A 12482-nucleotide genomic window follows, 5' to 3' on the forward strand; every position below is an offset into this window, starting at 1 on the left:
AACGTGATCTAAGAGACTTTGACCTGGGAATCATTGTTAGTGACAGACGGGGTAATTAGAGTATCTCAGAAAATGCTAATCTAGGATTTTCACACACAACAATCGCTAAAATTTACAGAGAATGCTGCAAAGAAACTTAATGTACAGTGAGTACACCTTGTGAGTGAAGACACCTTGCTAATGAGGGAGGTCAGAGGAGAATGGCCAGACTGTTTCAAGCTGATGGGATTTGACAGTAACTCAAATAACCACGCATTACAACAGTGGTGTGCAGAAGAGCATCCCTGATGCACAACACAACAAACATTGAAGTGGATGGGCTACATACACTCAGTGGCTACTTTATTAGGCACAGGAGGTACTGAAGCAGGTGACCATTATGTGTAAATGGCTTATCACCATGAAGAACATTTTAACAGATACTATAATCAGAATGGACTCAAAAAGAAATCAATCTTACCTGAAGGCTAAGGGAGAAAATGAAGGATTCATCTGCTTCCGGAAAATCATCATCTTTGACAGCAATGTACACGGTTTTATTTGTTTCTGTGGTCAATAATCTGGCTACAGCAGATGTGGCCTCAAAATCACCAGTATCTTCCCCCTGAAGCTGTAAATACTTGCAATGAATATGTGAGAAAACACCTCAGAGTTTCAAAAATACCTACAGGCACCTTTCAGAGGTTTCTAAACAGTCATGGAAATGCTACCCTAATTAATAGATCAATAACCAAGATGAACTTCCACTCAGCCATTAATATTCCAAGTATTGTTTGACAATGTTATTAAATACATCCACAAAGAGTGTGTTATACATGTTGCCACCCAGCAGACACGTCTGAATGTCCTGTCGGCAACCCTCACCCTCCTCCGCAACTCACAGACACACTAACACCCCGACCACCTCACCCTCCTCTCCAACTCACAGACACACTCTCACCCTGACCACCTCACCCCCCCCACTCAGATACACTCTGACCCTGACCACTTCACCCTCCCCAACTCACAGACACACTCTCACCCTGACCACCTCACCCTCCACAACTCACACACTCTGACCCTGACCACCTCACCCCCCCCACTCACAGATACACTCTGACCCTGACCACCTCACCCTCCCCAACTCACAGATACACTCTGACCCTGACCACCTCACCCTCCCCAACTCACACACTCTCACCCTGACCACTTCACCCTCCCCAACTCACACACTCTGACCCTGACCACCTCACCCTCTCCAACTCACACACTCTGACCCTGACCACCTCACCCTCCCCAACTCACACACTCTCACCCTGACCACCTCACCCTCCCCAACTCACACACTCTGACCCTGACCACCTCACCCTCCCCAACTCACACACTCTGACCCTGACCACCTCACCCTCCCCAACTCACACACTCTCACCCTGACCACCTCACCCCCCCCACTCACAGATACACTCTGACCCTGACCACCTCACCCTCCCCAACTCACACACTCTGACCCTGACCACTTCACCCTCCCCAACTCACACACTCTGACCCTGACCACCTCACCCCCCACTCACAGATACACTCTGACCCTGACCACCTCACCCTCCCCAACTCACACACTCTGACCCTGACCACCTCACCCTCCCCAACTCACACACTCTGACCCTGACCACCTCACCCTCCCCAACTCACACACTCTGACCCTGACCACCTCACCCCCCCACTCACAGACACACTCTCACCCTGACCACCTCACCCTCCCCAACTCACACACTCTGACCCTGACCACTTCACCCTCCCCAACTCACACACTCTGACCCTGACCACCTCACCCCCCCACTCACAGATACACTCTGACCCTGACCACCTCACCCTCCCCAACTCACACACTCTGACCCTGACCACCTCACCCTCCCCAACTCACACACTCTGACCCTGACCACCTCACCCTCCCCAACTCACACACTCTCACCCTGACCCTGACCACCTCACCCTCCCCAACTCACACACTCTGACCCTGACCACCTCACCCCCCCCACTCACAGACACACTCTCACCCTGACCACCTCACCCTCCTCCCCAACTCACAGACACACTCACACCCTGACCACCTCACCCTCCCCAACTCACACACTCTGACCCTGACCACCTCACCCCCCACTCACAGACACACTCTCACCCTGACCACCTCACCCTCCCCAACTCACACACTCTCACCCTGACCACCTCACCCTCCCCAACTCACACACTCTGACCCTGACCACCTCACCCCCCCCACTCACAGACACACTCTCACCCTGACCACCTCACCCTCCCCAACTCACACACTCTGACCCTGACCACCTCACCCTCTCCAACTCACACACTCTGACCCTGACCACCTCACCCTCCCCAACTCACACACTCTCACCCTGACCACCTCACCCTCCCCAACTCACACACTCTGACCCTGACCACCTCACCCCCCCCACTCACAGATACACTCTGACCCTGACCACCTCACCCTCCCCAACTCACACACTCTGACCCTGACCACCTCACCCTCCCCAACTCACAGATACACTCTGACCCTGACCACCTCACCTTCCCCAACTCACACACTCTGACCCTGACCACCTCACCCTCTCCAACTCACACACTCTGACCCTGACCACTTCACCCTCCCCAACTCACAGATACACTCTGACCCTGACCACCTCACCTTCCCCAACTCACACACTCTGACCCTGACCACTTCACCCTCCCCAACTCACACACTCTCACCCTGACCACCTCACCCTCCCCAACTCACACACTCTCACCCTGACCACCTCACCCTCCCCAACTCACACACTCTGACCCTGACCACCTCACCCCCCCACTCACAGATACACTCTGACCCTGACCACCTCACCCTCCCCAACTCACACACTCTCACCCTGACCACCTCACCCCCCCACTCACAGACACACTCTCACCCTGACCACCTCACCCCCCCACTCACAGATACACTCTGACCCTGACCACCTCACCCTCCCCAACTCACACACTCTCACCCTGACCACCTCACCCCCCCCACTCACAGATACACTCTGACCCTGACCACCTCACCCTCCCCAACTCACACACTCTGACCCTGACCACCTCACCCCCCCCCACTCACACACTCTGACCCTGACCACTTCACCCTCCCCAACTCACACACTCTCACCCTGACCACCTCACCCTCTCCAACTCACACACTCTGACCCTGACCACTTCACCCTCCCCAACTCACACACTCTGACCCTGACCACCTCACCCTCCCCAACTCACACACTCTCACCCTGACCACCTCACCCTCCCCAACTCACACACTCTCACCCTGACCACCTCACCCTCCCCAACTCACACACTCTGACCCTGACCACCTCACCCTCCCCAACTCACAGACACACTCTCACCCTGACCACCTCACCCTCCCCAACTCACACACTCTCACCCTGACCACCTCACCCTCCCCAACTCACAGACACACTCTCACCCTGACCACCTCACCCCCCCAACTCACACACTCTCACCCTGACCACCTCACCCTCCCCAACTCACACACTCTGACCCTGACCACCTCACCCCCGCCACTCACAGATACACTCACACCGACCACCTCACCCTCCCCAACTCACAGACACACTCTCACCCTGACCACCTCACCCTCCCCAACTCACACACTCTGACCCTGACCACCTCACCCCCGCACTCACAGACACACTCTCACCCTGACCACCTCACCCTCCCCAACTCACAGACACACTCTCACCCTGACCACCTCACCCTCCCCAACTCACACACTCTCACCCTGACCACCTCACCCTCCCCAACTCACACACTCTCACCCTGACCACCTCACCCTCCTCTCCAACTCACACACTCTCACCCTGACCACCTCACCCCCCCACTCACACACTCTCACCCTGACCACTTCACCCTCCCCAACTCACACACTCTCACCCTGACCACCTCACCCTCCCCAACTCACACACTCTCACCCTGACCACCTCACCCTCCCCAACTCACACACTCTCACCCTGACCACCTCACCCTCCCCAACTCACACACTCTGACCCTGACCACCTCACCCTCCCCAACTCACACACTCTCACCCTGACCACCTCACCCTCCCCAACTCACACACTCTCACCCTGACCACCTCACCCTCCTCCCCAACTCACACACTCTCACCCTGACCACCTCACCCCCCCAACTCACACACTCTCACCCTGACCACCTCACCCTCCCCAACTCACACACTCTGACCCTGACCACCTCACCCCCCCACTCACAGATACACTCTCACCCTGACCACCTCACCCTCCCCAACTCACAGACACACTCTCACCCTGACCACCTCACCCTCCCCAACTCACACACTCTCACCCTGACCACCTCACCCTCCCCAACTCACACACTCTCACCCTGACCACCTCACCCCCCCAACTCACACACTCTCACCCTGACCACCTCACCCCCCCAACTCACACACTCTGACCCTGACCACCTCACCCTCCCCAACTCACACACTCTGACCCTGACCACCTCACCCTCCCCAACTCACACACTCTCACCCTGACCACCTCACCCTCCCCAACTCACACACTCTCACCCTGACCACCTCACCCTCCCCAACTCACACACTCTGACCCTGACCACCTCACCCCCCCACTCACAGATACACTCTGACCCTGACCACCTCACCCTCCCCAACTCACACACTCTGACCCTGACCACTTCACCCTCTCCAACTCACAGACACACTCACACCGACCACCTCACCCTCCCCAACTCACACACTCTCACCCTGACCACCTCACCCCCCCAACTCACACACTCTCACCCTGACCACCTCACCCCCCCAACTCACACACTCTGACCCTGACCACCTCACCCTCCCCAACTCACACACTCTCACCCTGACCACCTCACCCCCCCCACTCACAGATACACTCTGACCCTGACCACCTCACCCTCCCCAACTCACACACTCTGACCCTGACCACCTCACCCCCCCCCACTCACACACTCTGACCCTGACCACTTCACCCTCCCCAACTCACACACTCTCACCCTGACCACCTCACCCTCTCCAACTCACACACTCTGACCCTGACCACTTCACCCTCCCCAACTCACACACTCTGACCCTGACCACCTCACCCTCCCCAACTCACACACTCTCACCCTGACCACCTCACCCTCCCCAACTCACACACTCTCACCCTGACCACCTCACCCTCCCCAACTCACACACTCTGACCCTGACCACCTCACCCTCCCCAACTCACAGACACACTCTCACCCTGACCACCTCACCCTCCCCAACTCACAGACACACTCTCACCCTGACCACCTCACCCCCCCAACTCACACACTCTCACCCTGACCACCTCACCCTCCCCAACTCACACACTCTGACCCTGACCACCTCACCCTCCCCAACTCACACACTCTGACCCTGACCACCTCACCCTCCCCAACTCACAGATACACTCTCACCCTGACCACCTCACCCCCGCCACTCACAGATACACTCACACCGACCACCTCACCCTCCCCAACTCACAGACACACTCTCACCCTGACCACCTCACCCTCCCCAACTCACACACTCTCACCCTGATCACCTCACCCTCCCCAACTCACACACTCTGACCCTGACCACCTCACCCCCGCCACTCACAGATACACTCACACCGACCACCTCACCCTCCCCAACTCACAGACACACTCTCACCCTGACCACCTCACCCTCCCCAACTCACACACTCTCACCCTGACCACCTCACCCTCCCCAACTCACACACTCTGACCCTGACCACCTCACCCCCGCCACTCACAGATACACTCACACCGACCACCTCACCCTCCCCAACTCACAGACACACTCTGACCCTGACCACCTCACCCTCCCCAACTCACACACTCTGACCCTGACCACCTCACCCCCGCACTCACAGACACACTCTCACCCTGACCACCTCACCCCCCCACTCACAGATACACTCTCACCCTGACCACCTCACCCTCCCCAACTCACAGACACACTCTGACCCTGACCACCTCACCCTCCCCAACTCACAGACACACTCTCACCCTGACCACCTCACCCTCCCCAACTCACACACTCTCACCCTGACCACCTCACCCTCCCCAACTCACACACTCTCACCCTGACCACCTCACCCTCCTCTCCAACTCACAGACACACTCTCACCCTGACCACTTCACCCTCCCCAACTCACACACTCTCACCCTGACCACCTCACCCTCCCCAACTCACACACTCTGACCCTGACCACCTCACCCCCGCCACTCACAGATACACTCACACCGACCACCTCACCCTCCCCAACTCACACACTCTGACCCTGACCACCTCACCCTCCCCAACTCACACACTCTCACCCTGACCACCTCACCCTCCCCAACTCACACACTCTCACCCTGACCACCTCACCCTCCCCAACTCACACACTCTCACCCTGACCACCTCACCCTCCTCCCCAACTCACAGACACACTCACACCCTGACCACCTCACCCCCCCAACTCACACACTCTCACCCTGACCACCTCACCCTCCCCAACTCACACACTCTCACCCTGACCACCTCACCCTCCTCCCCAACTCACACACTCTCACCCTGACCACCTCACCCTCCCCAACTCACACACTCTCACCCTGACCACCTCACCCTCCCCAACTCACACACTCTCACCCTGACCACCTCACCCCCCCAACTCACACACTCTCACCCTGACCACCTCACACTCCCCAACTCACACACTCTCACCCTGACCACCTCACCCTCCCCAACTCACACACTCTCACCCTGACCACCTCACCCTCCCCAACTCACACACTCTGACCCTGACCACCTCACCCTCCTCCCCAACTCACACACTCTCACCCTGACCACCTCACCCCCCCAACTCACACACTCTGACCCTGACCACCTCACCCCCCCACTCACAGATACACTCTCACCCTGACCACCTCACCCTCCCCAACTCACACACTCTCACCCTGACCACCTCACCCTCCCCAACTCACACACTCTCACCCTGACCACCTCACCCTCCCCAACTCACACACTCTGACCCTGACCACCTCACCCTCCTCCCCAACTCACACACTCTCACCCTGACCACCTCACCCTCCCCAACTCACACACTCTGACCCTGACCACCTCACCCTCCCCAACTCACACACTCTCACCCTGACCACCTCACCCTCCCCAACTCACACACTCTCACCCTGACCACCTCACCCTCCCCAACTCACACACTCTCACCCTGACCACCTCACCCTCCCCAACTCACACACTCTCACCCTGACCACCTCACCCTCCCCAACTCACACACTCTCACCCTGACCACCTCACCCTCCCCAACTCACACACTCTGACCCTGACCACCTCACCCCCCCACTCACAGATACACTCTCACCCTGACCACCTCACCCTCCCCAACTCACAGATACACTCTGACCCTGACCACCTCACCCCCCCACTCACAGATACACTCTCACCCTGACCACCTCACCCTCCCCAACTCACACACTCTCACCCTGACCACCTCACCCTCCCCAACTCACACACACTCACACCGACCACCTCACCCTCCCCAACTCACACACTCTCACCCTGACCACCTCACCCCCCCACTCACAGATACACTCTGACCCTGACCACCTCACCCCCCCCAACTCACAGATACACTCTGACCCTGAGCACCTCACCCTCCCCAACTCACACACTCTGACCCTGACCACCTCACCCTCTCCAACTCACACACTCTCACCCTGACCACTTCACCCTCCCCAACTCACACACTCTGACCCTGACCACCTCACCCCCCCCACTCACAGATACTCTCTGACCCTGATCACCTCACCCTCCCCAACTCACACACTCTCACCCTGACCACCTCACCCCCCCACTCACAGACACACTCTCACCCTGACCACCTCACCCTCCCCAACTCACACACTCTCACCCTGACCACCTCACCCCCCCACTCACAGATACACTCTGACCCTGACCACTTCACCCTCCCCAACTCACACACTCTGACCCTGACCACCTCACCACCCCCAACTCACACACTCTGACCCTGACCACCTCACCCTCCCCAACTCACACACTCTCACCCTGACCACCTCACCCCCCCCACTCACAGACACACTCTCACCCTGACCACCTCACCCTCCTCCCCAACTCACAGACACACTCACACCCTGACCACCTCACCCTCCCCAACTCACACACTCTGACCCTGACCACCTCACCCCCCACTCACAGACACACTCTCACCCTGACCACCTCACCCTCCCCAACTCACACACTCTCACCCTGACCACCTCACCCTCCCCAACTCACACACTCTGACCCTGACCACCTCACCCCCCCCACTCACAGACACACTCTCACCCTGACCACCTCACCCTCCCCAACTCACACACTCTGACCCTGACCACCTCACCCTCTCCAACTCACACACTCTGACCCTGACCACCTCACCCTCCCCAACTCACACACTCTCACCCTGACCACCTCACCCTCCCCAACTCACACACTCTGACCCTGACCACCTCACCCCCCCCACTCACAGATACACTCTGACCCTGACCACCTCACCCTCCCCAACTCACACACTCTGACCCTGACCACCTCACCCCCCCAACTCACACACTCTGACCCTGACCACCTCACCCTCCCCAACTCACAGATACACTCTGACCCTGACCACCTCACCTTCCCCAACTCACACACTCTGACCCTGACCACCTCACCCTCTCCAACTCACACACTCTGACCCTGACCACTTCACCCTCCCCAACTCACAGATACACTCTGACCCTGACCACCTCACCTTCCCCAACTCACACACTCTCACCCTGACCACCTCACCCTCCCCAACTCACACACTCTCACCCTGACCACCTCACCCTCCCCAACTCACACACTCTGACCCTGACCACCTCACCCCCCCACTCACAGATACACTCTGACCCTGACCACCTCACCCTCCCCAACTCACACACTCTCACCCTGACCACCTCACCCCCCCACTCACAGACACACTCTCACCCTGACCACCTCACCCCCCCACTCACAGATACACTCTGACCCTGACCACCTCACCCTCCCCAACTCACACACTCTCACCCTGACCACCTCACCCCCCCCACTCACAGATACACTCTGACCCTGACCACCTCACCCTCCCCAACTCACACACTCTGACCCTGACCACCTCACCCCCCCCCACTCACACACTCTGACCCTGACCACTTCACCCTCCCCAACTCACACACTCTCACCCTGACCACCTCACCCTCTCCAACTCACACACTCTCACCCTGACCACCTCACCCCCCCCACTCACAGATACACTCTGACCCTGACCACTTCACCCTCCCCAACTCACACACTCTGACCCTGACCACCTCACCCTCCCCAACTCACACACTCTCACCCTGACCACCTCACCCTCCCCAACTCACACACTCTCACCCTGACCACCTCACCCTCCCCAACTCACACACTCTGACCCTGACCACCTCACCCTCCCCAACTCACAGACACACTCTCACCCTGACCACCTCACCCTCCCCAACTCACACACTCTCACCCTGACCACCTCACCCTCCCCAACTCACAGACACACTCTCACCCTGACCACCTCACCCCCCCAACTCACACACTCTCACCCTGACCACCTCACCCTCCCCAACTCACACACTCTGACCCTGACCACCTCACCCTCCCCAACTCACAGACACACTCTGACCCTGACCACCTCACCCTCCCCAACTCACACACTCTCACCCTGACCACCTCACCCTCCTCCCCAACTCACACACTCTGACCCTGACCACCTCACCCTCCCCAACTCACACACTCTCACCCTGACCACCTCACCCTCCCCAACTCACACACTCTGACCCTGACCACCTCACCCTCCCCAACTCACAGACACACTCTCACCCTGACCACCTCACCCTCCCCAACTCACACACTCTGACCCTGACCACCTCACCCCCGCACTCACAGACACACTCTCACCCTGACCACCTCACCCTCCCCAACTCACAGACACACTCTCACCCTGACCACCTCACCCTCCCCAACTCACACACTCTCACCCTGACCACCTCACCCTCCCCAACTCACACACTCTCACCCTGACCACCTCACCCTCCTCTCCAACTCACACACTCTCACCCTGACCACCTCACCCCCCCACTCACACACTCTCACCCTGACCACTTCACCCTCCCCAACTCACACACTCTCACCCTGACCACCTCACCCTCCCCAACTCACACACTCTCACCCTGACCACCTCACCCTCCCCAACTCACACACTCTCACCCTGACCACCTCACCCTCCCCAACTCACACACTCTGACCCTGACCACCTCACCCTCCCCAACTCACACACTCTCACCCTGACCACCTCACCCTCCCCAACTCACACACTCTCACCCTGACCACCTCACCCTCCTCCCCAACTCACACACTCTCACCCTGACCACCTCACCCCCCCAACTCACACACTCTCACCCTGACCACCTCACCCTCCCCAACTCACACACTCTGACCCTGACCACCTCACCCCCCCACTCACAGATACACTCTCACCCTGACCACCTCACCCTCCCCAACTCACAGACACACTCTCACCCTGACCACCTCACCCTCCCCAACTCACACACTCTCACCCTGACCACCTCACCCTCCCCAACTCACACACTCTGACCCTGACCACCTCACCCTCCCCAACTCACACACTCTCACCCTGACCACCTCACCCCCCCAACTCACACACTCTCACCCTGACCACCTCACCCCCCCAACTCACACACTCTGACCCTGACCACCTCACCCTCCCCAACTCACACACTCTGACCCTGACCACCTCACCCTCCCCAACTCACACACTCTCACCCTGACCACCTCACCCTCCCCAACTCACACACTCTCACCCTGACCACCTCACCCTCCCCAACTCACACACTCTGACCCTGACCACCTCACCCCCCCACTCACAGATACACTCTGACCCTGACCACCTCACCCTCCCCAACTCACACACTCTGACCCTGACCACTTCACCCTCTCCAACTCACAGACACACTCACACCCTGACCACCTCACCCTCCCCAACTCACACACTCTGACCCTGACCACCTCACCCTCCCCAACTCACACACTCTCACCCTGACCACCTCACCCCCCCAACTCACACACTCTCACCCTGACCACCTCACCCTCCCCAACTCACACACTCTGACCCTGACCACCTCACCCTCCCCAACTCACACACTCTCACCCTGACCACCTCACCCCCCCCACTCACAGATACACTCTGACCCTGACCACCTCACCCTCCCCAACTCACACACTCTGACCCTGACCACCTCACCCCCCCCCACTCACACACTCTGACCCTGACCACCTCACCCTCTCCAACTCACACACTCTGACCCTGACCACTTCACCCTCCCCAACTCACACACTCTCACCCTGACCACCTCACCCTCTCCAACTCACACACTCTGACCCTGACCACTTCACCCTCCCCAACTCACACACTCTGACCCTGACCACCTCACCCTCCCCAACTCACACACTCTCACCCTGACCACCTCACCCTCCCCAACTCACACACTCTGACCCTGACCACCTCACCCTCCCCAACTCACAGACACACTCTCACCCTGACCACCTCACCCCCCCAACTCACACACTCTCACCCTGACCACCTCACCCTCCCCAACTCACACACTCTGACCCTGACCACCTCACCCTCCCCAACTCACACACTCTGACCCTGACCACCTCACCCTCCCCAACTCACACACTCTCACCCTGACCACCTCACCCCCCCACTCACACACTCTGACCCTGACCACCTCACCCCCGCCACTCACAGATACACTCACACCGACCACCTCACCCTCCCCAACTCACAGACACACTCTCACCCTGACCACCTCACCCCCCCAACTCACACACTCTCACCCTGACCACCTCACCCCCCCAACTCACACACTCTCACCCTGACCACCTCACCCTCCCCAACTCACACACTCTGACCCTGACCACCTCACCCCCGCACTCACAGACACACTCTCACCCTGACCACCTCACCCCCCCACTCACAGATACACTCTCACCCTGACCACCTCACCCTCCCCAACTCACAGACACACTCTGACCCTGACCACCTCACCCTCCCCAACTCACAGACACACTCTCACCCTGACCACCTCACCCTCCCCAACTCACACACTCTCACCCTGACCACCTCACCCTCCCCAACTCACACACTCTCACCCTGACCACCTCACCCTCCTCTCCAACTCACAGACACACTCTCACCCTGACCACTTCACCCTCCCCAACTCACACACTCTCACCCTGACCACCTCACCCTCCCCAACTCACACACTCTGACCCTGACCACCTCACCCCCCCACTC

At 58.9% G+C, this 12482-nt stretch overlaps 1 protein-coding gene across 1 annotated transcript in view; it reads right to left on the minus strand.

Moving 5' to 3' along the window:
* adgrv1 (adhesion G protein-coupled receptor V1) overlaps positions 1 to 12482 on the minus strand; it is a 528099-nt gene that overhangs the window by 487274 nt on the left and 28343 nt on the right. The window contains exon 3 of the mRNA XM_073066702.1: positions 461 to 610. Within this exon, the coding sequence (XP_072922803.1) occupies positions 461 to 610 (150 nt within the window). The remainder of the gene's footprint in view (positions 1 to 460; positions 611 to 12482) is intronic.

The sequence above is a fragment of the Hemitrygon akajei genome, chromosome 2, assembly GCF_048418815.1.
Source record: "Hemitrygon akajei chromosome 2, sHemAka1.3, whole genome shotgun sequence".
NCBI classification, from domain to species: Eukaryota; Metazoa; Chordata; class Chondrichthyes; order Myliobatiformes; family Dasyatidae; genus Hemitrygon; species Hemitrygon akajei.